This window comes from Panthera onca, chromosome A3, assembly GCF_046562875.1.
Source record: "Panthera onca isolate mPanOnc1 chromosome A3, mPanOnc1 haplotype 2, whole genome shotgun sequence".
NCBI classification, from domain to species: Eukaryota; Metazoa; Chordata; class Mammalia; order Carnivora; family Felidae; genus Panthera; species Panthera onca.
Genome location: NC_138341.1, coordinates 35,892,780 through 35,919,107, shown reverse-complemented (window position 1 = coordinate 35,919,107; position 26,328 = coordinate 35,892,780). Strand labels below are relative to the sequence as shown.

The following is a 26,328-nucleotide window of genomic DNA, read 5'->3' as shown; positions in this document are numbered from 1 at the left end:
GGGTCGCAGGAGTCAGGCTCCCGCCTCCAGCTCCGCACGCCCGCTGCGCGCTCTCCAGGTGGGGCAGGGCGGCGCCCGCGGCGCGCACCGGGGACCTGGGCGGGGACGGGGCGGGCGGTGACCAGGGCTCCTCCCTTTTCGACCCCGGGCTCCCTACTCTTAACCCGCGCGCGGGGGCGCCCGGGCCACTGGGTTCCGCAGAGCGAGCTAGCGGTCAGTGCAAAGCCGGAGCCGCGCGCGTCCAGACCCGAGGCCGACGCCAGCACGCCGGCATGGCCCCCGCAGCGGCGTCGGGTGGCAGTACCCTGCCCAGCGGCTTCGCGGTCTTCACCACCTTCCCGGACCTGCTCTTCATCTTAGAGTTTGTGAGTCGCCGGCGCGCCCGCGCCTGTGCTAGGGAAGGGGCGGAATGGTGGTGGCTGCGCGGGTCCCCGGAGCACCTGGGTAGCGAGGAAAAAGTCTCTCTCTTCCCACCTTCCAGTCGTTTGACCCCCTCTAGATAAGGGCAATGGGGTAAACAGTCCCCAGGACCTCGGTGGAAAAACCAAATTCCCAGGATGGGTCAGATGTTGGAAACAGGCCCCGGGTCCACTTGTAGCGCGCCCGTTCCAGAGCTGCGCTCCCAAACCGCTTCACAGGTGCCGCGCCGAGTATGCCCTTCCTGGAGGGCGACGTCCTTGTAGAAGCGTCCAGCTTTTCCCAGGGTTAGGATTTCGTTAAAAAAAAAAAAAAAAATCAAAAGAAACCCGAGTACGTGTTACCAACCGAGGTTTGGAGATTGGGTTGGTGTCGTAGGAGGGGCAGAATCTGGATTATTCTCTTCTGGCTTTTGAAAGTTTCTGGCGAGTGACCGTACTTGCCACAACTTTGATCGGGGAAATAAACAGGCGTGGTTTGCTCCGCTGCAGTCGTTCTGCCCTGCGCGACGGGTGGGGGGAAGAGAGAGGGACTGGCCTTGAGCGGTCCTGTGCCTCGGCTGACCTTGAGCAGCGGGAACCCCGCTGCACCCGCGGCTGGCCGTTCCTTAAGCCCGAGCCGCACAGCCTCTGCCGCCGGCGGCTTCGGAGAGCGCTTCCTACTCTAGGCTTCTGGTAAAGTGATCACCCTGTGGGGAAGTTCCGACCGCCCTCAGCCTAACCTCCGCAGGGGCTGCGGCCCCTTACCTGGGAGAGGGCATGGTGTTTACTCTGTGGGTGTGGTGCGTTGAGGTCACAGAGACTCCTTCCCTGCACCCCAAACTCAGAAGTGGCCGCCCGGAAAGTTGGTCGAAAAAGAAACTGCCCACACCTGACTGTGTAAAAATAAAGGGGACCCCGGCTTCTGTCTGATTGGAGGCAGGAGGGTGTGAACAGCAAAGGGAGCAGGTTCTGGTCTCCGTGGAGATGGTGGAGGAAAGGGCCAAGGGGGCTGAGGTTCCCTGGGGCACCGTATCCTTGCAGTTGTGTGACTTGGGTTGAGCCCAAACCTGGATGTATCCAGAATGACTTCAAAACCTGGAGCTGGCCAGAATCAAGGAAGTGACATCTAGAAGGAACTCTGGACACCACTAAGCCCAGCCCTACCTACAATTTTCGGATAGGCCCAGAGGGGAGGGGCTTGCATCCACTGGAACATTCTTTTTCCAGATGGCTCATCTGAGTGCTTCTCCTCAGCAGTCAGCCTGTGCTTGCCGAACGCTGGATTTCTGAAAAGAGCATATAGACCTGCGGCTTGGGAATAAGTATTGGGTGGTTCCTTCAGAGGCTACTCTTTACAAAGGCAGGAGTTTCATAACCAAAAGAGATGAGGGCTGATGCTGAGGTGTGATGGGGCAAGAGAGATTTTTAAGCAGCAAAAGGTCTCCTTAGTGTCTCTTACATTGCCCTCATGAGTGGCTGACTCTGCCTTTGTAGCCCTTCGAGGAACACTAAAACAAGAATCAGGAACGAGTGTGTTACTTGAGCTCCAGGCAGAAGACTGGGGCCCCATCCTCCTGCCGCCCTGACAAGAATGGGCTCAGGTGGCCGCAGGGGGTGGCAGGTGGGGGCGGAGGGGTGCTGGCCTCACCGAGGGGACAAGCCTCCCAATGCCTCCTCTTGGTATCACAGCTTAGGGGAAGGAGTGCTCCCGAGGGTAGGAACCGCCCAGCCAGGCAGAGCCAAACAGGGCGATCTGCTGGATGGGGACAGGAGGATACCCCACTGCCAAAACCCACCAAGTGAAAGTGGAAGGCTGGAGGTGGGAAATCTCCGAACCATGGATTAGTGGAAATTTACTCCTCCCGGGGCGGTTTTGTGACCTGACATAGTAGGGGCTTCTGGAAGAAATAATTCTTTCCTGCTTGGAACTTTCCTCTCGGCTGTCTGAGAAGTGATTTTTTTTTTCTCCTCAACCCTTGCCCTGCTCCCTCACCTCCCTCCTTTCCCCCCAACTTCCTGAGAGACTGAGGGTGCCTCAGTGGTCTCTCTCAACCTCTATCCAAAAAGACACACAACCCAGTTAGAAAATGTGCAACAAACTTGAATAGGCATTCCTCCGGAGAAGCTGTACAAACGGCCAAGGGGCGCGTGGAAAGATGCTCAGCATCATTCATTATTAGGAAAATGAGATAAAAACCACAATGAGGTACAATTTCACATGAAATTATGGTGATTATTATTAAAAAAGAAAAAAGGAAATAGCAAGTGCTGGCCAGGATGTGAGGAAATTAGAACCCTCACACGTTGCTGATGGAAATGTAACATGGCTCATCTGCTTCTGGAAAACAGTTTGGTAGTTCGTGAAAAAAAAAAAAAAAATTACCATTTGACCCAGCAATTCCATGCCTAGGTTTTTAACCAAGATAATTAAAAGCTGGGACCTGAACAGGTACACGTACACGCATGTTCTTAGCAGCACTGTTCACAATAACCAACAGGTGGAAACAGCCCCAGTGCAATGGCTGGAGAGACAAATTGTGATATATCCATACAGTAGAGTATTATTCAACCATAGAATGGAACAAAAAATACTGATACATACTACAAAGGTGATCAACTTTGAAAACACTGCGCTAAGTAAAAGAAGCCAGACAGGAAAGGTCACGTATGCTTCCATTTATATAAATATCCAGAATAGGTAAACCCATAGAGACAGAGCACAAACTGGTGGTTTTCCAGGGACTGAGATGACAGGGTTAAGGGGCCAGGTTTCCTTTTGTGGTGGTGAAAATGTTTTGAAGTTAGAGGGGGTGGTTGCACAACGTGAGTATATTAAATGCCACTGAACTGGTCAATTTAAAATGGGTAATTTGGGGGCACCTGTCGGTTGGGGGTCTGACTTCATGTGGCTCAGGTCTTGATTTCAAGGTTCACAGGTTTGAGCCCCGCGTCGGGCTCTGTGCTGACAGCTCAGAGCCTGGAGCCTGCTTTGGATTCTGTGTCTCCCCCTCTCTCTGCCCCTCCCCTGCTCATGCTCTGTCTCTCTCGCTGTCAAAAACAATAAATTAATTAATATATATATATATATATATATATATATATATATATTAAAATGGTTGACTTTATGTTATGTAGACTTAAATTTTTTAAGAAACAAACGTCAAGAAATATTTCATATTACAGGAACGGCACCCATATAATTATCATTCCACTTTGTCAAATCTTAATAGTTGGCTTTATTTTCTTTTAGTATGAGGGAAATAAAGCTTTTCAGATGGCACCACGCCCACTGGAAACTCCACCATTATCTTCTCTTCCCTCCATCCTTGGGGCAATCTCGAGGCTAAATGGAGTAGTGTTCATTACCCCGGAGCAGGGTTTATTTAGACCTTCACTGCATACCTAACTATGGGCAGATTACACATGGCATTATTTTAAGTTTTCACTTTATGAAAATAGCAACACACACACACACACACACACACACACACACATTACCTATCCCACTGCAGCAGGCTTTTCATACAAAGTTGTTTTGAGGCTTACACAGGTTGATACTGTTTATCCCGTCTGCTGTTCATGGACATTTTGCTATTTTCAATTTGTTGCTTTCTGCCGTTGCATTGCCAAGAACATTCTTGTATGTGCCTCTTTAGTTACCTGCTGGGGATTTCTTCCCAAAGGGAGGGTTTGACCTCCTGGTTCATAGGGAATGCACCTCTTTTGTTTCCCCAGATGTCACCGCATCCCTGTCCAAAAAGGGTAATTCCAGTTTCCATACTCCAGAAGCAGAGGGACCTGGAGGCTGATGAAGCATAATTAAGCTCAGGTCCCTTCCAAGACCCTGCCTTATTTTGTATTCTTTAATAAAGAAGGGCCCCAAATTGTACAAGTTTGGAGCTAAACAAGCCCCCATTGTTCCTCATCCGTGCCACACTTGATAACATCAGAATTTGTAATTTTCAGCGAACCCAGTGGGTGTGAAATGCTTGGGTATGTATAAAATCTGTAGTCCTTTGAATTGATTAGTCATAGTTCACACGCCCACGCCTGACCTCCCAATAGCTTGGGAGTCACAGATGCCAGCGTCCGAAGCGAACAGGGTGGAGCCCCACCCCCCCTCCCAAGGCAAGGAAACTGCCCACAGGGACAGGGAAGGGAGGTGGCTCCGGCGAGGCACTGGTGGGGGTGTATGGCAACCTTACCCTGGCCCAGCACCCCCATCCCAGACCTCTGAACGCTGCAGGGTCGTCGCAGGAAGTGGAAGGCAGATCCAGCTAGGTGGCGGGACCCCGCCTGTCCGAGCGCCAAGCACCATCAGAGTCACACTGGCCGTACGGCTGTTGTATGCCACAGGGACACTGGTGTCCCCCTTATGGGCAGGCTCGGGGTGGGACGTCCCCTCTCCCAACACGGGAGCAAACCCAGGGCTTTGCTTCTGGCCTGATCCCCTGTCCCCACCCAAGGAGGATTTTTTCCTCTGGGGACCGCAGGCTGTTTCCTCTTCCTCCTCTTCTCTTCTAAGCCAGGGCCTTGGTGACACTTGGTCCACCATTCACAGAACAAAGGTTAACATAGGATGCTTTTTGTCTCAGCTCTGGCCAGGGCCGGAGGAAACTTCTCTTACAAAGTGCCAGGAGAGATAACAGCCGCCCCCCCTCCCCGCCCTTTCAGAACTTGTAAAGGAAATGCCAGAAAACAGGTTATGAAACCTTTAACTCGGCTCCCTCCTCCCCAGCCTATAAAAGAGGAGAAACTGCTGACAGAATGGCTGGGAATGAAGAGAGACTTGGGGAGCGCAGACAAGTAGGGTCAACTGCTGAGAGCCACCGCTCCTGGGGTGCACCTTGTGGGGTGGGGCACGCGGGTGGGGCTTGTCATTGTGATTCTTCCAGTGAACCGGACACAGTAAAATGAGGCCGTTTCCCTGACCCAAAGTGACTGGGGACTTTCATTATTTGAGAGTGACCAGACAAGTCCGGAGACCTGCCCTAGATTTTCACCTGCCTGGGAACAGCGGCCCTACAGAGCCGGGATTGGGCGGTGCGGGTGGGGTGGGAGCAGGATGGGAAAGCAGTTTTCTGGTGGGTGGTCCACCTTCTGGTTACGTGGAGAAGACAGCATGAGCACTCACAGGAGATAAGAGATGTAGAATCACAGAAACCTAATTTGTCGGAGCTGGGAGGAGACTGAGGCTGGGCGAGCTGGACTGGGAGGTGGGGGGGGTGGGGAGGGGGGTGCGCAGCTTACCCTGGTAACTCAGTCTCCAGGGTGGCACTTCTTGTAGTGACAGCAAGTCACATCCAGGTTTCTGCGTTCACCCAAACACCCACGAGGAAGTTTTGCCTGCAGCAGAAAGCATCGTGAAAGGGCGGCCCTGTCCATCTGGCAGCCCTGGGCAGGCCTGGTTCCCTTCTTCTCTTCTCTCCCCCAGAGAGTGAAGGGGCAGCTCAGAGCCACTGGGGAGCTCACAGCCCCTGGGTCTGCTTGTCACAAATACATCCTGAAGGATCTGGGTCACTAGGTCGAGGCTGGGCCCAAGAATATGCATTTCATAAGCCATTGATTCAGCAAGGTTTGGAGGGGCAGTCGGTAAGCCAGCCCACCCCCTCGATGTTTTCACGTTAAGGACAGGGTAGGGGAGACAGTTCTCAGTGAGAGGCTGGGGCAGGGAGCCAGGTGCCCTAAATATTCTCCTCGGTTCAAGGCAGGCACCCCCTATGCTCCTGTGGAAAGTTCCCTGCTGCCCCAGGCAGGGACCTCTTCTATAGTCACCAGGCAGTGGGGGCTGACCCTGCTGGCCAGCTCAGGACAACGGCTGAGCGTGGCCTTCACTGGCTGTGCCCACTGAGCCTGGCCCTGTGTCCTTGTTTTGCGTTGGGGGCCCCTCTCTGTAGCTATTTAGAAGTGGGTAAGGATATTGCTTTTCTCCTTTCCTCCTCTCTACAGGGAGGGGAAGAATTATAGGTAGAGGGGTTTGTTCTTGGAGTTGAGAAGTGACTTTTCTGGTTTTTCAAGAACCAGAGGACCAGAGGACTGCTTTGATCAGGAGAAAGTGACTTTGAGCTGTTCTCTGGAAACTGCCTAGCGTGATGATGGGGCTCAGCCCCCACGTGGTCACGCATATGCCATCACAACCACGCTACGCTGAAAAAGGTTGCTTTCTATAGGTCGTTCCCCAGCTTGATGCAGATGGGGTCATACCCAGAGTGATGTGAGGCATCCTCTCTCTCTGAGTGCTTTCGGGAGAGAGTGGGAGGATCCCAGACGCCACTGCAGGGGAGAGGGAGAGCTCTCACCGGGTCACTCAAGGTGGGCCAGGGACAAAGGCTGACTATTTGCACCTACACCTGCCGTGCCCTGCAAAGGTTGTGTGCGGGGGGGGGGGGGGGGGGGGGGGGGGGGGGGGGGGGCGGGGGGAGTGCCTTGTGCTGCCAGCCTAAGCCGGTTCTGCACAGCCTTTGGAATGGCTTGGCTTTGCTCTGGGCTTAGGCACATCCTCAGGGAAGGGCTGTGGGTGGGGCAGGGCGCTGGGGATTGGACCACACGGGGCCTGCCTTGAGGTGGGATGGGGCCAGCCAGTGGAGGAGATCTGCATCGGGCTAGGGGGCTAAGTCCTAATGGACTCATCGTTGAGCCCCACCTCCACCCCCAACACAAGCCTGTCTGGGGCTTCCTTCTGGGCTCTCAAGTTGCGGTCCCTGGACATAGTGGACATAGTGGTTTGGACCAAAGGCCACCAGAGAGGGGCACTAAAATATTCCAGCAGGTGTTCTCTTGCGGTGCTGATGGATGTGAGGACAGTGAGCGAGTGAGTGAGTGAGTGAATGAGCGACGCCCCTAGACCCTAAAGCACTAATGCCATGGACAAGTATAGACTGACCCCTCACAGGCTTCAGATTATTCCTGGGGTCCTGGAGCAGGTTCCTGGTACTCTCTGCATTGTGGGGCCTCGACTTACCTTCTACATTCTGGTGGAAAGGTTTAGCTCCTAGTTGGCTCCTGCTGGACACCAGCCGCATGATTATTTTCCAGGGTCATGTACGGGCATTGGTTTTCCGCCATGCTTAGCCCCAGGCTCTCTACCACTCCCACCTCATTAATAGCTAATGTTCTGCCCACATCGGGGCAAAACAACTCCCTAAGGCCTGAGAAAAATATGTAGGAGCTAAAAGAAAAGCCTTGTCGTGAGCCATCACACATTGATATGCACGGGCAGTGGGAAGAGGCACGGCCAGGCTCAGCTGACCTGAAATTCCACACCATAGCCCCGGATTCCTGTTAGAATAATGCAGTTGGGCTGGGAGAGAAGGGGCAGGAAGAGGGGAAGGGGGGAGAGAGGAGAAGGATATCCCTAAAACTCCTGGATCCAGCTTTGAAGAAGGCCTAAAGAGAAGCCAGAATCCAGGCTTTGAGGGGCGAGGGGGGCGGGGCGCAGGTAGACAGTCCAGGAATGGAGCAAATGGGGAAGGAAGTGAAAGCTGGCATGGTTGTACCTGTTAGTAGGGGTCGGGGGGGGGGGGTGTGCAGGTCATGACAAACATCCTGTTGATGGACCCGGGGATGAGAACCACAGGCCTGTGCCTGCAGAAGAGAGTGATGTCCTTCAGCGTTCTGACCTTTTGCTTGTTTTTTGGTCTTAAACACAAACCTTGGTATTCTTTTCCTCTGAAAGAACAGAGCCCATTGAGCAGGCGGAGGAGTGGGGGAGGGGAAGCCTGCTTCCAGAAGCCACCTCCTTTGCAATTCTCTCTGGACCCAGGGCAGCTGGGAGGGAGCAGGGTGAAGGCTAATGGGCTAGTCTCCTATCATTCTGTTGCTGTTCTCCCGGCTATTTCCAAAGGGATCCTAGACACGGTGGGTGGGTGGGATTTCATGGTGACCTGCTTGTGGGTGGGCTTGGGTTACTGCCCTAGGCTCCCCAGCCAGCCTGTCAGAGCTGGTACTCAGCAGCTGTGGGGATGTGAGCCTGTGACTGCGCCTCAGTTTCTGCATCAGTAAAATGGGGATATAACAGCACCTACCTCAAGGATTGATGTGAGGAGTGTTATGCACAAAGCTCTTAAGATAACATGATGCACGTAGTAACTGCTGAATAGCTATTAAGTACAACTCTTATTAATTTTCTAATGACTCAAACACCTGCTCTGAGAGCAACTAGCCAATCCCTGCTGAAATAACTGCACGGTGGGGACCATAAGACCCATCCCACGCCACCTTTTGCCTTCGATGCCCTTCTCGGGCAGTGTAGAGGCAGAGGGTGCGTGAGATTTGGAAGTGGGTGGGGCTGTTGAGGGCCCACTTGCCGTGTCTCTGGGGTCATCAAGTACTGCATAGACACCACCCTCTGTAGGGCCCTCCTAGCAGCGTGATTATTTCTGGCTCCCCTGCTCAGAGCTGCCCCTGGCCAGCCTGATGGGGTGGCCCGGGGGACGGGAGGCCCCGGCAGTCCTGCCCTGCCTTCTGCCTCAGAGGCGGGGGATATCTTAAGCCTCTCTCATGTACCACCCTGCCAGCTTGGTGCCAGCTTTGTGACTTCTCAGTGCCACACACATTGCTGCGTCTGCCCAAGGGGAAGGAGCCAATTACCAGTGAGCCTGGAATTAAGCCTTCCAAAAATGATTTGTCTTCAGTGTCAGTGTATCACCATTTGGAAGGGTATTGGTTCAGGAAGAGGGCAGCCTCTGGCACAAAAGTGTGCCCTCACCTCCCCAAGCCTCCATCCTGCCCTGTGGCTGGTGATAAGCCGAGCACAGGTGGGTGGAGGGGACTGGCAGGAAGGATTCCACCTTGCTTTTGTGTCCTAGGACTCTTTCCAGAACCAGCCCGTAGTCCTCCACTGGTCTCCATTCGAGGTCTTCCTTTAGTGCAGATGGCATGGTGGGACTAAGTCCTCTATCCTTCAGGCCTGGGCTTTCCTCATACCTCCACCAGGGGTGCCCACCCTGAGAGCACCCCGATCCTGCCATATGGCACCTGTATTGCAGGCCATTGCTTAGGGTACGTCTCCCGCCTGGACCCTAAGTCCGGCCATGTTCCCAGCACAAACTGTGCACCCCGAAGCATTTGTCGTTAGCCTGCATTGGTAGGACAGGGGCTAACTTCTCGCCTCCCACCTGGCTAATATTTATGAATCACAAGAGGAGTCAAGGACAGATGGAAGGTGAAACTGACAGTTACCACCCATTCCCAAGGGCAGATGGAAGGTGAAACTGACAGTTACCACCCATTCCCAAGGGGAGATGGAAGGTGAAACTGACAGTTACCACCGATTCCCAAGAAAGAACCCCCAGGACCCTGAAAAGAAGCCCCGGGCCCTGTAGGTGGCCGGTTCCTTCTCCCTGCCCTGCATAATCCACACCTGCTTTATTCAGTGGCTCACCAAATTGCTATCCTCCTTGGTGATTCCCATTAGTTCCTTTTGTTTTTCTTGCACTGAAGCCACTCCCGTCTGGTCTAGTAGTTGGCATGGATTTGCTGCTCTTTTACAGGTAGCTTGCTGGTACTTTTCATGGAATCTCCTAGCTTCTGTTTATCCCGCTGGGTAAAGCCCCTGGGTGTAGGTGTGGTTAGGAAACTTTTCCGTTCACATGAGGACAAGCTTATCTGAAAGCCCCTAGCTTTGTGGACCCAAGAGAACTTTTCATTCATTCAGGAATGAGTGACTGTCCTCCGCATAGGGAAGGAGGTAGCATTAATCAGTGAGCAGTGGCCAGTGCCTGAAGTACAGGGGTAATGGGTACTGTGGAAGAGATCTCCCCGGGACTTGAGAGAAGTGGGACCGAAGGCCTGGACAGGGGCCTTTTCTCAGTCCACACCCACCATGTTAATGTCGACGGCAGACCTGAACTCACCCCCATCCCCTTGAATCTCAAGTCTCTATCTCCCTCTTCACAAACCGACTCCAGGCCCCCTGAGTCCTGGCCTTACCTCCAGATTAGACAAAAGGACACCATCTAAGCCTGCGTTGGGAGGGATAATGGCACGATGTGTCCCTCTGGAAGGATGAGCCTGCTGATGAAGGGGCCAGGAGGGCACAGCAACTTGCACTAGTAAACTGAGTCAGGTGGCCTCAACACCACTCCCAGTGTTTGCCTTGGGAGTAGCCTCAGAGGTCAGCTTCCCCATAAGCTGCCTTGACAGTTGACAGAGGGGGGCAGGGGTCTGCACATGGAAAACTTTCTGATCCCTCCCCCCAGACACCTCCTTATAGGGTAAGAATAAGGGATCTGTTCAAATTGCTGGGCTCTATCCCTCTCCCAGGCAGAGGTGTTGAGCTGGTCACCCTCACTGGGGTCCCGATACTTTTACCAGGACCTGACTCTGCCCCTGGCGGACCAGAGCCGCTCCAGTGGAGCCTGGCAGCAAGACTGGAAGGGAGGGATGGACTCTGTTTTTAGTGCATGTCTTTGGATAAGGTCTACCTCCGTAGGTGTACCTGCCTCGGTGCTTACTGGCCACGGTCAGGGGCACTCAGCATCTGTTACATGCGTGAATGAACAAATAAATGAGTGGGTGAGCAAGGGAGCAAGCGAAGGGAGCTTTTCCTTCGACTTGCTGGGAGCCGAGTTCCTCTCCACCAGGCAGGTGGGGCTCACACGAGAACCAGAGAAGCTGGCATAAGCCCCACATGTGTGCCTCTGGCCATCTTGTCTCCATAGGAAAAGAGTCCCCCCGTCTTCCTCTCAGACCTGTTTTCTGAGGAGCCAAGGGAAGTATGGGAAAGGCTTCAGGGTCTTGGGGTTTTGGTCTTTCCCTCTGGCCTCCCTCTGCGCACTCTCCTACCACCTGGTGCTTCTGTCCCCTTGACTTCCCCTTGCTGCCACTCCCCTGCTCTCCAACAGCTCATCCATAACCAACCTGTACACACACTCACACCCGCATGCACACACACACACACACACACACACACACACACACACAAATACCCTCTGCTCTAACTCACAGAATGATGAATCTTTTTAGCCACCCAACCCTAGAGCTGGTTGAGTCTCTCCTCCAGCACAGTTACTGTACTGGTCAGACCACCTACACAACATGTCTGTCTGGCATTGCAATAACCCCTGACTACTGAAATAGTCCAGTCGAGTATGGACCTTTCCAGAAACACAAACTGAGGTTACTTTCCGGCCTGTTGGCCAAAGTGCTCGGAGCTCACAGCAGCTGGGACCCGTCTCCTCTGGTGTGGCCATCTTTCCTTTGCCTTCCTGGGGAGATGATTTGTGACCGCCTGACCAAAGTGGTAAGACAGCTTAGTGTTAGGTGCACAGTCTGTGTTCGGTAATAAGTTTCCTCTCCTCCTCAAGAGTTTGAATTACGGGGGCGCCTGGGTGGCGCAGTCGGTTAAGCGTCCGACTTCAGCCAGGTCATGATCTCGCGGTCCATGAGTTCGAGCCCCGTGTCGGGCTCTGGGCTGATGGCTTGGAGCCTGGAGACTGTTTCCGATTCTGTGTCTCCCTCTCTCTCTGCCCCTCCCCCGTTCATGCTCTGTCTCTCTCTGTCCCAAAAATAAATTAAAAACGTTGAAAAAATAAATAAATAAATAAAAGAGTTTGAATTACAAACTCCTGTTCAGATGTGCCTTCAGGGCACACACACCATGCCCTCAGAGCCATTGGGAATTCCGATGCGGGGCCCCAAGGCGTATGTGTGTATGTGGAAAGCCCTGAATGGGAAGTCCTCTTTAGTTCACGCCTTGACTTGTTACTGGAAAAGCGTCTGCTGGTGAAGACCCTGACAAAGCAAAATATCCAGAAAAATATCCAGAGAATTTGAGCAATTCTTCTGAGTTGACTTCGGTTATCCCAGTTGTGCAGCAGAAACACTGCACAATGGTGGATGCAGAACTCTTTCATCCCTGGTCAAGCAATGGAAACACCACACGAATCTCAAGAATGTGCTGGAGGATTCCTTTCCCCCCCTTTGGAACCAAGGCTCATTGTTTGAAGGAAGGCTCTCTCATATTTTAATGTCCTTTGTGTTTCCTTCCACAAAGGCAGACACATTTTTCTCAACTTCAGATTTCTAGAAGATCACCAGTTTTTCTCTTTTTAATGGTTTTGAAGTTATTTTATTTTATTTTTACTTGTGCGAGAGAGAGAGAGAGAGTGCACAAGAGGGGCAGAGGGCAAGAGAGACGGATCCCGAGCAAGCTCCACATTCAGCACTGAGCCCGACATAGGGCTCGATCCCACGACCCTGGGATCATGACCTGAGCAGAAATCAAGAGTCAGATGCTCAACTGACTGAGCTACCCCAGGCACCTCTGAAGTTATTATTAAATTCTGGGTCCCAGGAGGGTTTGGAGTGGATAATTGTGCATGTTGAGATCCTAGACCCACTGGAATTTTCACATGGTGACAGACGAGGCTTTGCCTCATCATATGGCAGTTGAGACAGCGAGCGCTCAGACTGCCTACCATCTTTCAGGCACTCCACAGACATAACCCCATTTCACCCCGATCCCATGAGGTGGGCGCTGTTGTTATCACTATTTTTTCAAGTAGGGAACAGAGAGGTTAAGTAACTTGCCCAGAGACAACAGGCCATCCCGTTGTAAAGTGGCAGAGCTGAGACTGAAACTTGGTAACTCAGTCTCTGAAGTCTACACCCTTAACCATGCTAGCCTGCTAATCCTGTGGATTAATTCCGAAAGAAAAATTGAGAAGCTTCTCTGAGTTTACACAAGAGCTCCCCTGAAGACTGTCTCCTGAGGAAATTTTTTTCCACAAAAATCATTGGATTGGGCAGGCCACGATTTATAAACTCGTTTAAGTCTTTGAAGTTTTTTGGTCTGGTTTTTTATATCACCCCTGGTTCTTAGGGAACCTCGACCCTGCTCAGCATCTAAAACTGGACTGAATTAAAAACAGGCGGTTTCCAGTCCGGAAACAGCAGGGGTAGGGGCCTCAGATCTCCAGCGCATTCCCATTCACAGATACATCTGCCTGACACCCAAGGACCAGCTAATCTCATATTCAAGGCAAGACAGGGATTGAAGCTTGAGGAGAGGGGAGGTAAGGGAGCTTTGCCCCTGGGCTCCCAGAGCCCAGTCAGGAACTGGAGAGGTGTCTCCACTGGCACCACGGGACAGCCGAGCTGGGCACTGGAGACAGGAGCCAGCTGGTATTCTGTTTGATAGGAATTACCAGAACATAATCTAACGGCTTGTGTTGTGGAAATGTGTTCTAAGGCTTTTGGCAAACAGCCTGGGACGTCTGTTCCATGTGCTATAACTCTCCTTCTCTCCACTTGAGAGTCAAACCCTGGGCATTACTGTGTTTTCAGGTTGTCCCAGGCAATTCTCGTGTAGAGTGAGGATTGCAAACCGTGTGCGTTAGCCCAGACCCACCCCCATTTTCCAACATGGGGATCGGGACCCCACAGAGAGAGCTCAATGCAGATGACTCCCGGGCCGCCCAACTTAGAGACCGTTTTCTGCCACCACCTTAGCCAGCTGCACCATCTCAGTTATGGAAGACGGTGACCTGGGTGTAGGCGGAGGGTGGTGGGAAGTCCAGCCTGTTGACAGAGACGAATGGAAACTGGGGTCATGCCTCCACTTGTGTTTCAAAATGACTGCTTCTCGGCATTGGGAGCTGGGAGCTGGGAGCTGCTTGGAGTTTTCTTTACAAAGGGAAATGCTTGAACCCTCACCTACCCCTTTCTCTTGACAAATATTTGGCCAGTGGGGTCCTGAGGCCAGGATGGGGTGGACTGCTCCCTGCCCAGGATGCCTTATCTCCCCGGGTGTGGGTGCTCTGCTTGTTCTCTCTGTTTGCTCTCTGCACACTTAGTAGGTGAAGTGGGGCGGGCACTGGCTTTGCCCCATGATTCACACTGAACCCCAGCTTTCCACGCAATGGGGCCTTAAAGGCCTTCACCCTGGCCTGGCAATCAGTTCTGTCTTGAGCCTCACCCCCTCTTGAGCCCCATCTCCAGCCACTCTCCCCTCTCATTGCCTACCTTATGCCCAGCTCCCTGGTTTTCTGAAGCCCTCACTGCTGCTTCAGCATTCTCTGGACTTGGCATATTAATATTATATTATATTATATTATATTATATTATATTATATTATATATTTATTATTTATACTATATTATATTATATATTTATATTATATATTTATTATTTATATTATATTATATATTTATATTATATTATATATTACTTATATTATATAATATTATATATTTATTACTTATATTATATTATATTATGTTATATTATATTATATTATAATCTTTCCTCCCTCCAGAAAGCCACTCCTTGTTGACCCTTAGGCCCAGTTAACCAGCTAGTCTACTTCCCCCTGCAAGACTCGATTGAGGCCCTGCACCAGTCCAAGCCGCTTTGCCCACTCAGGGCTGGCTGCCACCCTGCACTGTAAACTGGCTGCCTCCGCCTCTGTCTCTGAGGGCTGTTGGCCTCCGGGGTGAGCAGTGTCTCACCCCCGCTGCGGCTGGGCACAGCGCCAGAAGCTTCGCACTCACACCCGCAGTGCCGGCCAGTGTGCCCCAGCCTGCAGTGGGGAGACACAGCGGCAAACTGCCATTTGCAGACAAGGAAGCCGAGGCCCAAGAGACTGGCTCCTGCTGCGGCCTCCGCCAGCGGCTTGGGAGGAGCGCCCCATCAGCGCGAGCGAGCGAGCGAGCCTCTGGCGGAGCAAACGCGGCGGGGTGCAGGGTGCAGGGTGCGGGCGCTGCGGGGCGCTGGCCTTGGCCGCCGAGAGGAGCCTCCACGCATGCGCAGCTGTTGGCTTCCCACGGGCCCCCGCAACGGACTTCTTCTCGTGAGAGTGGAGCCCGTTTCCACAGACGTGCCGCTGGGAATAGACACCCTCCTCGGCTCAGCCTCATCTTTTTCCACTTACCCCTCCTCATCTTTTTCCACTTACCCCTCCTGTCCTCGCGATTGTTCTGCCTCCCCCCCCACCCCTCCCAGCCTGTGGCCCCTTCCTGCAGCTGCGGCCCCACCTTTCTCACCCCCCCCCCACCGCGCCCCGGGTACCCCAAGGGGCAGGGCTGTGAGGGGTGCAGGACAGGCCCCTACCAGTCTTCTGCCCCCCCTGCCCCCCCCCCCCGGGTTCTAATCACTTCATCCGTGCTGTGAGGATCTTACCTTCACATGATGTGTGACTTAAAATACATTCCAGGGACAGGCAGGACCGCCGCATGCTTGCTTTAGGAACCTCCCTGCGAATCAGTGCTTCCTCAGCTGTTTGCGGCTTGGAGGCTCCAGAGAAATGGGACACATTCACATTCATTCACCCCCAAATGGTGGGGGTCAGAACGGGCCCGTGGGACGTGCTGTGATGGTGGAGACATTTTCTAAAGGTGCCCTTGAGAGAGCATTGCTCGCCTTGAAAGACATTATGCTAAAGGAAAGAAGCCAGTTGCAAAAGCCCATCTTTTATTATATGATTCAACTCATGTGAAAGTTGAGAATAGGGAAATCTACAGAGGCAGGAAGTAGATCAGTGGCCTCTTAGGGATGAGAGGGAGGGAAGGAAGCAATAGCTAAAGGGCACAGGGTTTCTTTTTCCTTTTTTTTTTTTTTTTTAATGTTTATTTATTTTTGAGAGAGAGCGGGGAAGGGACAGAGAGAGAGAGAGAGAGAGAGAGAGAGAGAAAGAATCCCAGGCAGGCTCCACACTGTCAACGCAAGAGCCCCGCGTGGGGCTCAATGTCATGAACCGTGAGATCATCCCCTGAGCCAAAATCGAAAGTTGGACACTTAACCGACTGAGCCACCCAGGCACCCCTACAGGGTTTCTTTTGAGGTGATGAAAATGCCCTAAAATTGGTCTGGGGAGGATGGCTGTACATGTCTGTGTATATCCCCAAACCATTGAATTGTACGCTTTAAATGGGTGAATTGTATAGTATGTGAATTATATCTCCTTAAAGCTGTCTAAAAGAGAATTGCTTCCCACCATGTTACTATGAAACTTACTGCTATAGATAAACCACACAAAGAAATAAAAAGCATAGGGGCGCCTGGGTGGCTCAGTCGGTTGAGCGACCGACTTCAGCTCAGGTCAGGATCTCACAGTTTGTGGGTTTGAGCCCCACATCGGGCTCTGTGCTGACAGCTCGGGGCCTGGAGCCTGCTTCTGATTCTGTGTCTCCTTCCCCTCGGCTCCTCCCCTGCTCACACTCTGTCTCTCCCTCAAAATAAAGATTAAAAAAAAAGAAAGAAAGAAAAAGCATAATTTTTAAAAGGATCTTTGCAAGGTAGTACACCCAAAGGCAGGACAGGGTCCCGAGGTCTACCAAGGGGCAGGGGCTGGGATTGAACCCAGGGTGGGCTTTGCTCCTATGGACAGGTATTCTTACCGTGGGCTCCAGGAACCTGCGAGAGGGAGAGAAGAGAGAGAGAGCCAAAAGCAGGTCAAGTGTCTGGATTACCTTAAAGCTTCCCTCTGCATTGGCATTGGGTGCCAGAAGCTCAGCATCCAAGCTACCTGGTGCGTACTCAGGACTCCGAGGCAGGCACTCAATGCGGTGGCTTCACTCTGACGTCGATTCCCACCCCCTGCCAAGCCACACAGGGAGACACCTAGCTGAAAGAGGTTAAGTTACATGAGCCTGCAGACCAGTCTGAGAGTCATCTTCTCAGATTTTGCCATTTCCAGGACCACCTGTGCATCAGCTTACCTCATATGTTTTTTACAGTTAATTGTGTCCGAAATAACTGTGTCATTACCTTAAAAATAAAAACAGCATCATTACCCAGTTCACCTTTGCCTACCCGTTCCTGGAGTCCACGCTCTTGGGGAGCTCCAGACCCCTGGCTCAACTCGAAGCCCTTCTTGCCTTAGAAAAACCAAAGAGAGTGAAAAAGAGAATCACTGGGGCGCCTGGGTGGCTCAGTTGGTTAAGCGTCCTACGGCTCAGGTCATGATCTCACGGTTTGTGAGTTCGAGACCCGCGTTGGGCTCTGTGCTGACAGCTCAGAGCCTGGAGCCTGCTTCAGATTCTGTGTCTCCCTCTGTCTCTGCCCCTCCCCTCCTCGAGCTCTGTCTCTCTCTCTCTCTTTCTCTGTCTCTCTGTCAAAAAAAGAAATAAATATTAAAAAGAAAGGAAGGAAGGAAGGAAGAAAAAGAAAGAAAGAAAGAAAGAGAAAAAAGAAAGAAAGGAAGGAAGAAAAAGACTCATTTCCTGATGTGACATTCAGTGTTCCTCACAACCATGTCCACTGGCCACCCACAAGCACCTCTGAGGCACCGAGTCCCCCACAGGATTCCCTGACACGGCGCTCTCCCCTCCACATGCAATGCAAACTGTCCCTTTGGGATTGGTGCATAAATCGTTCCAGTTTACCCATATATCTGACCGGAGACCCTGAAGGCAAGTGAACTAACTCAGACACTGAGGTACAGCTGGGAAGGTGTCCCACACCTGGGAGTTAGCCGTGAGCAAGGGGGACCTCACCCCCTCCATCACATGGTCGGGGATAGTGCCACATTGTCACAAGTGCACCTGTTTTGTGCTGGGCACTGCAAAGGAGAAGGGCAGGGCTCCCTGAGACCATATGAACAGGGAACTAACTGAGATTGGTCCACCTTGGACGGTCAGGAGAGGAGCATCCCAGGCCCTTGCCTCTGCCCTCCACACAGGCGTGCCGAGTTCTCCCACTTTTCCATGCCACAATTGGGCCTCCTACATCCAAGTTCTCAGCCACCGGCGTGTTCATGTCCCTTTGTCAGGGCCCATTATGGAAAAGGCCAAGCAATCTGTGTGATCTTAAAGGCAACTCTGGATGAAATCTACACACACACACACACACACACACACACACACACACACATCTTATGTTACAGTGGTCTAAGGATTTTTATTTACCTGCTGTATTTCTCTGTTTGCTCCAATGACTTCAAGTTGTAAAATGTGTCCCACTGCTTCTGCCGGGGCCTTCAGGCACCCTCGGATTCCACAGTAGAGGAGGTTTTCTGGTCAGAGATGCCCATATCTGATTCATTAGGCCCAGCTCGGTTTTGATAACTCCAGATTCTTCATTGCTCTGACTTATCTACTCAAATGTGATTCTCTCCTGATGCTTCTCAGCTGAGAGGCTCAGAGAACACCTACAGGGACAGTGGTCTCTTACATAGCAGGTGGGCAGCAGGTACAGGAGATGGAATCAAGGTACTGTTTGAGTTCACAAGGCAGGGGACATAGGACTAGGAGGGCAGCCCGTCCACAGCCCCGGATGCTCGAAGCACCCTGGAGACCTTTGACTACAGAGCCCCCTCCGCCTGCGTCCCAGCCTTATGTGGGTGAGGGACAGTGGACGAGGCTGACTTCCTGGGGATGAAAGAAGTATGGAAGGTCCCAGCTTGGATTTGTGGGCCTTTGTCCCCGGGGAGCCGGGACCCCTACACTGTCCTTACGAACCTCTTTGAAAACATGGGACTCACTGAGCCCTCAGACATCAACAGGGGCGTCTTCCGGATAACGGCAGGGAAACATTTCTCCCATGCCCGTCCTAGGCCACCTGAAGAGACTCTCCACTCCAGCCCTGACCCTAGTAATCAGAACACTTCCTGGGCTTGGGGATCGAAGGGGACAAATTAAAAAATTATGCTTATGACATAACGTGATCGATCTATTTTGCCAAGTAAAGACCAACAGAATCTGCTGGTCGCTAACCTTTTGTAAAAGAAACAATATTTCAATGTCAAAATACTAGGATTTAATCTAGGATGTCACCTCAGAATAATGATAATACTGGATGACGTAAGCCCTTTCCTGGGATGACAAATTACCTGGCGTCCACGTGCCTCAGTTTCTCCATCTGACAAATGGGTCGGTACCTTGTTCATAGGGTTGTGAGAATGAACTGAGTTCATATTTGCCAAGTGCTCGGGGCAGTGCCTGGCATGTGAGTGTGATAGACGTTTTTGTCAAATAAAAAATTGAAACTGTATTTAAAACAGGCGTGACAAAGGCAGGCAAGCAGGGGCTTGGGAAGACTGGGTCAGTGCAGGCTAGAGCCTTGAGGGGGAAGAAAGAGTCACTTTTGGTGAGGAAAATGCCCACTGCCATTCTCTGCCTCCTTCCTGTTCTGCTGCCCCTAATGCCCCAGTGTGACCTGTAGGTCTGGCCCTTCCTGGGTATGGGCTCTCCTGCTCTGTTATTCACCCCTGTCCTCCCTCCCTCTGCAGGTCTTTGGGGGCCTCGTGTGGATCCTCATTGCTTCGTCCCTGGTGCCCATCCCCCTGGTCCAGGGCTGGGTGATGTTTGTGTCTGTGTTCTGCTTCATGGCCACCACAGCCCTGCTCATCCTGTACATAGTTGGTGCCCACGGCGGGGAGACTTCCTGGGTCACCCTGGTGAGTCCCAGCCCGGAATGGCTGATGTGGGTGGGTGGGTGGGTGCTGGACCCTCTCCCCTGGCAAGCTGGCTTTTCCAGTGCTAGGTGAGGCTGCCCATAGATGTCTCCTAGCCACGTTCCAAGGCTCAGCTGGCCAGCCCTTCGGCTCTGAGCTCTCCCCAGCAGCTCTCTGGGGGCTCCCCACAGCCAGGAGGTCAGGAGAAGGTGAAGCAGAGCTGGATTGCCGCTGCCCAATTCCCACTGGGCCTGCTCTGCTTTCTCCTGCATGACTGCCTTTTTCATGGATAACCAGCAGCCCAACCACCCCTCCCCATGCCACCTGCACCTGCCAGGTGCCTGCTGGCATCTCCCAACGTCCAGGAGGGCTGGTTTCCATCTTGGGGGTGGACAGGGTCCTGGAGGCTGGCCTTGGCTGCCCTGTGTGAGGCCAGGCTTACTGGCCAGTGTCCAGTGATGACCTTCTAAAGCAGGGTCCCCAAGGAGGGGCTTGGGGGGTGGGGGGAAGGGATGGCCCGTGGACATAATACTGCGTAAATTCTGCCTTAAGGCCCACGAGGGGGGTGTAAAATGTATGCATGGGACACCTGGCCATTACTTACCATGGAAGAGGGCAGGGCCACTTGGCCAGGCCTTTACTCTCAAAAGGCCTCCTACGGAGACTTTTCGAAATCACCTCCAAATGCCAGCTACTCAAAACCCCCTCTTTGTATTTTCTTGCTTTTATTTTTTTTTTTTTTTTCTATTTATTTTTGGGACAGAGAGAGACAGAGCATGAATGGGGGAGGGGCAGAGAGAGGGAGACACAGAATCGGAAACAGGCTCCAGGCTCCGAGCCATCAGCCAGCCCAGATGCCTGACGCGGGGCTCGAACTCACAGACCGCAAGATCGTGACCTGGCTGAAGTCGGACGCTTAACCGACTGCGCCACCCAGGCGCCCCTTTTCTTGCTTTTAAACATTCCCGGAGCTCCCCCACCCCCCTCCCCCCCCAAAAAAAAAACTGACAATAACAAGACAAAACCACAGTGGAAATGGCCTGGGCCTCTCACCCTGCACTGGTCACCGAGGGCATATCTAAACTGAGACTGGACCACATATGACACTTCTCAGCGCCAGAGCCAATTTCTACCTGTTAGATCCCAGGCTGCCCCTCCCTGCCCCCACCTCTTACTTGATCCTGCGTCAAGGGAAGGCAGCCAAGGGAAGGCAGCGTGCCTTCTCCCTTAAGTCCTGACTCTGGCCCCCAAACCAGTGAGATGAAACCAGCTCTGTGAGGAGGGGGCTGGGCTATGGTAATGGGGGGATGGGGCAGGGGTCTGGGAGGGCAGGCCCTTCCTTCCCAAAGGAAGTAGCAGAAGATGAGGGCGGGACCTGAGCCTCGCCAGGAGGGGACAAGGCTGGTAGCCACGCCCTGCTGGGACCACAGCTGCCCATCTCTCTGATGGCCTTTCCCGACCCTGCAGGATGCAGCCTACCACTGTGTCGCTGCCCTGTTTTACCTCAGCGCCTCTGTCCTGGAAGCTTTGGCCACCATCGGGATGCAGGAGGGCTACACCTACAAACACTACCATGAAAACATCTCTGCTGTGGTGAGTCCCCTAGGCAATTTGCCCCCGTTCCCTGTTCCCACCGCCCACCGATGGAGGGTCGGCAGAAGGCTGTTTGGGCCCTCCCCTCTGTTTCCTAGCTCACTGACTTTCGAAGGAATGAAACCTTCCCCTTATTCCTGAAGAAACGAAGCCCTGGAGAAGGGAGGGCATGTGTCCAAGACTCCCCTTGGCCCTCTCTGCTCAGTGCTGCGCTGCCCAGGCCTGGGCTGGCCTAGGAGTCCATGCCTTTGCAAAAGGGACATGACCGTGAGCACCAGGCACTGTCTGAGCTCTCCATAAACGATCTGATTTAACTCTCACGATAACACTAGGGTGTAGGTGCGCTTACTATACCCATTTCACAGATGCAGAACTAGAACACCAAGAACATGGATACCTTGCTCCAAGGTGGCCAGAAATTATTGGTGTCCAGGGCAGGTGACCACTTTTTTTTTTTTTAAGTTTTTATTTATTTTTGAGAGAGAGAGAGAGAGAGAGAGAATGAGCAGGTGAGGGGCGGAGAGAGAGGAGACCGAGAATCCCAAGCAGGCTCCTCACTGTCAGCACAGAGCCCAGTGTGGGGCTCAAACTCAAGAACCGTGAGATCGCGACCAGAGCTGAAGTCAAGAGTTGGATGCTTGACCGACTGAGCCACCCAGGCTCCCCCATCCACACTCTTAGCACCTGTTTGGAGCAGTGAGTTTGGCTACTTGTGTCTCCTGGCTCTCCCTCAAAGCACAGTCAGGCTCGGGGAAGCAGCGAGGTCAGGGATGGAAAATGGAGTAGCCAGTGTCTCCCCAAGCCCTGGCTCTGGAACTGAGGCTGTGGAGAAGCCTTTCTGGGTGCAGCGTGTCCAGACCCCCCAGCTGTGGGTGTTTGTCGCCGCAGTTAGGACTTCAGCTCTTCCCGATGATGCCTCCTGCCTAGCAGCTCTGAGAACCTGCTGGAGGAGGAGGGGCCAGAGCTCAGGCCTCCACCACTTTCTTGAGCAAGTGCCTCAGCTTGCTCATCTGTGAAATGAGACGGTAATTCCTGTCCGACTCCCTCAGGACTACAGACATATCGAACACCTTCCTCCAAAGCCTCACAGCAAGCAATGGGTGGCCCGGGGGCTTGAGCCTCATTCACCCCGTCAGCAGAACAAATGGGGGTGCCAGCTGTGTGTGGCCAGGGTGCAGGCTGCACGCGGGCCTCTGAGCTCTAAAAGAAGCGTTCTCCAACTGTGGGACCAGACCCATTGGTGGACTTCGAGGTCCACCAATTTTCTTCTTAATGGATTTTCTTCTTAATGGGATGAATCGGAACGACAGAGAGGAGGAGAATGTTTTGATTCATAAAACCTCTTTCCAGAGTTCTGCATGTGTGGGCTCCCACCAGCATGCAAACTCGCGATATCAGGTGTATTTCTAGCCGTGAGTGAGGTGTAAAAAATAGGGAAGAAGCTTCAGGAAGTCGCACTCCTCAGATTTCTAGAGGTCGACCTGTGAATCATACAAATCCTGAGGTCAAATGTGACGATAGATCACAAGATGCCAGCTCCGGGTACCAAAACTGTACTGTCCCCACTTTTTGGAAAGAGTAGAGTAGAGGGTGAGAGAAAACCCACAGGGACGGGCACTGTTGGGCTCTAGGAAGGGGTTTGGTGAAGGTGTTCCTCCTGCTTCCAGAGGGTGGGGTCTGGAGGAAAGTTACTGAAAACCTTGTCTACGGGTCCCTTGTCCCAGGGAAGCCACATGTTCCCCTTAAGCTCCCAGCCTACTCTCCAGTTCCAGAAACATGGCCACTGTATGGTCCCTGGCACCCTTTCAGCCATCCCCCAGTGTGGGAATGTCTCCCATATTGGCTCATCTCCCAAGATGGCTGCTTTCTAAATAGTAACACAGCCAGGAACCACCTTGGCTATTTTTCCTTCCCTTGGGAGACTGGTAACCTGCTTCCTCTGTTATCCTTCAAATGACTCTCTTTCATTTCCTGTCACCTTAGACAGCCTCATCCCTCCCCCTATCCCAACCCCAGAGGCCTTCTCTCCAAACAGACATGAGCGGCAAGGCGTTTGACAATTTCCATAAAATTATTGCAGATAATAGTGAAATGTGCATGGAACATGGCTAGTGGGTCAGCACGTGACGGAACGACCCAGATAGGGTGAATTACTGCCTCTGCCCACTGGACAGATCTCTAGTTGAGAACCACTGTGATCTACTGTATTCCAACTTTTCTCTTTTTCCTCCTTCCTAAATGCAACGTACATCCAGAGAAGTGAGATACAAGTGTCCCAAGTGATGAATTTCCATGAAGTGAACTCTTCTGTGTAACAAGCATCCAAACTGAGATATAGGACATCATAAATAGCTCCCAGAATCCTCCTGTCCTGCTGCTGCTATCACCGTGCACCCAAACAAAAGATTACCGCCATCCTGATTTCTAGCTGCCTAGTTCAGTTTTGCCTGCCTTTGAACTTCATGTAAATGGAGTTACACAGTGTGTATTCTTTTATGTCTGGCTTCCTTCTTTCAACCTCAGATTTGTGAAGCTCATCTACATTTTTGGGTGGAGACTAGAGTGTTTATTCCCACTGCTGTATATCATTCCACTGGTGGCTACACCGGCATCTATTTGTCCACGCCACAAGTGATCGTGTCTCCCCCCCCCCCCCCATTTTTGTTAGTTGAATGAGATCTACATGGGCGTGCCCAGGCAAAGTCGAGAGTGCCAGAATCAAGAATCAAAATGTTGCCAGCCGGCCGATGCACTGGGCCGAAGGGGATGTATAAGCCCGGTTCAATGTAAAGTCACATCTTTCTATTCAAAATATCAGTTGTATGAGTGCACAGGGGAGATCCTGCCCAACCACAACACGCCCTCCTGGGGGTAGCCAGCCCGGGAATGGGGAGGCACCTCAAGACCTTCTCCCGCACATTCCTGGCCTTTGAGAGCATCTGGCCTGCCTCTCGCCCCTCTCTATGATACTTAGTCGGACCCGTCTCGAAAGCTAAGCTTCTCCCTCTTTCCTTTGCAGGCAGCAGAGAGTCTGTGCCAGAGGGATCCCTGGGATTGGTGGGAATTCACTGAGGGCAGCTAGAAACTTCTGCAGAAAGCGGGAATAATAATGGCAGCCATTTAGGGAGAGGCGTTTCTGAAGGCCTAAGTATATGCCTTCACGTCCCTGGCTCTCAGTGTCCCCAGTGTGCCATTGCTTGACCTCACTTGGAAAATAAGTGCCTGTTTGCTGTCACTGCTGGGGACAGCTGAGGTGCTTCTGTTCAGGGCTCTCGCATCCGTCAGCTGCTCCCATCTGACAGGGAGAGGTGTTTTTTGGGGGTGCTGCTCACTCAGGTACAACCGCGCCTCTCAGATGGTAGTTAAGGGTTCCCGGATGAGTTCCCTTATATTGGTTATTAAGTAACTCGGCTTACTCATTGCCTCTGGCCAATGAGGGTGAGGAGTTCGCCCATGTGTGGAGGCAGGGAGAGAGCAGGCATGATGACCGCTGGTGTTTATGGGCATTTTCAAGAGTCACGGAACCGTAGCTGCCCTGATGTTGTGCCTGGGTTGGAAACTCTTGACCCCAACACCCAAGGTCACAAAACCAGGTGCAGATATTTTACTTGGGGGCAGGCAAGCCTTCAGGGAGGCCAGCCACCCAGAGTAGGGTGATAGGAATAGGTGGGGCCCATGTGAACATCACAAGTCAGGGCCTTGACAGGGACAAAGTGACCGTTTGCCCCATTTCCAGGGCCTTTGTTCCCAGTGCCAACACACTGACGGGATCTTTCCAGAAGCTTTCTCAGTAAGCCCCCTCCTTTTTGCAGAAGCCTCAGTCCCTCCTCCCCGTCCCGGTTCCTTACTTCCTATGAGCCTGGCACCCTTGCTCATGCTCGTGAAATTAAGATTCCTGGAATAACATTCTCGCAGGAGTCTGAGGATGACCAGACAGCATCCAGACCTTAACCAGAGCCAGCAAACCCAGGTGCTCATAGTCTCTTAGCCAAGGCCAGTGGAGTCAGCTGGTGGATTCTGACCTCACAGGTGTGGCGGAAGGAAGCTTCCCATGAAGGGTGGTATCATTTGAGGGGTCTCTGAGGGCCCCCATTTCCAATTGGGTGGCACCAGCATGATGACGTGTGATGACAGATAATTGACCTTGCAGCCCCAAACCCAGTGGGCTGATAGGTCACTTGGAGACCTGTGCTGAAAGCATTCTGGGGCCACATCTGGGCTCGGCAGGAAAGGATATCTGCGGGAATGATAGGAAGCAGCGGCGGCCCGCACCCTTCCAGTGTGTCACTCCCAAGCGCCATGTCAGCGCCTGGCTCAGTGTCAATGGCCCACGCGTCGCCCTCTCCCCATGCACTCCCATTAATGGCCATGTATCTTGGTTTCAGGTGTTCTCCTACGTGGCCACTCTGCTGTACGTGGTCCATGCGGTGTTTTCTTTAATCAGATGGAAGTCTTCGTAAAGCAGCAGAACTTTTGCCGCAGACCCCAGACGGTGTTAACTGATCAGCCCGCCTTCCAGCGTAACATTTTCGACGCAGAAACACTCTCGATGCTGGAAAGAAGAAAACAAACAAACAAGCAAAAGCAACGCTCTGTTTCTTGTGGGTGTTATGTTTACTCTCCTACATGCCTTCATGTCAGGGTTGGGGGCTTGCCACGTTTGACCTCCAACTACGAGCTGTCTTTCTAGAATCATTTCCTATTTGGGAAAGGGGGATGTGGAGGTGGGAAAATGGGGAGTGTGACCACAAAACAAAGATCCCCTGCTGACTCCCGGACCGGATCTTTTGAACTGTCTTTTGGAATTTTCCACAAGCCTCTTTGAGTTCCCGCCCCCCAACCCCCCCCCACCCCCCCACCCCCACCCCCGGCATCCTTCCAAGTCTTCATGGATAGTCTACCTGTCATGGGGAGTAAAACTCACCCAACAAATATGTGCAGATGTCCACGGTGGAAGATGATAAACCTTTGAAATGCTTTATAAAGTGCCTTTATGTTCGATAC

At 52.6% G+C, this 26,328-nt stretch overlaps 1 protein-coding gene across 2 annotated transcripts; it reads left to right on the top strand.

Moving 5' to 3' along the window:
• On the top strand, positions 1-26,325 carry MAL (mal, T cell differentiation protein (MAL blood group)). 2 transcript variants are annotated; one of them, XM_060654354.3, is made up of 4 exons: positions 85-365; positions 19,567-19,734; positions 21,199-21,324; positions 25,710-26,325. In XM_060654354.3, the coding sequence occupies exons 1-4, from the start codon at positions 273-275 to the stop codon at positions 25,782-25,784; spliced, it is 462 nt and encodes a 153-aa protein (XP_060510337.1). In that variant the 5' UTR covers positions 85-272; the 3' UTR covers positions 25,785-26,325. The 2 variants fall into 2 exon arrangements, with proteins under 2 accessions (XP_060510348.1, XP_060510337.1); XM_060654365.3 differs by lacking the exons at positions 19,567-19,734; positions 21,199-21,324 and having other exon boundaries at positions 1-365.
• Positions 26,326-26,328: the final 3 nt, after the last annotated feature.

What these genes read in the sequence shown, in the direction of transcription:
- MAL (XM_060654354.3), top strand. Translation starts at nt 273, where the DNA reads ATGGCCCCCGCAGCGGCGTCGGGTGGCAGTACCCTGCCCAGCGGCTTC. An exon ending in TGCTCTTCATCTTAGAGTTT is followed by an intron (nt 366 to 19,566) that starts GTGAGTCGCCGG and finishes CTCCCTCTGCAG; the next exon opens with GTCTTTGGGGGCCTCGTGTG. An exon ending in ATGAAAACATCTCTGCTGTG is followed by an intron (nt 21,325 to 25,709) that starts GTGAGTCCCCTA and finishes TCTTGGTTTCAG; the next exon opens with GTGTTCTCCTACGTGGCCAC.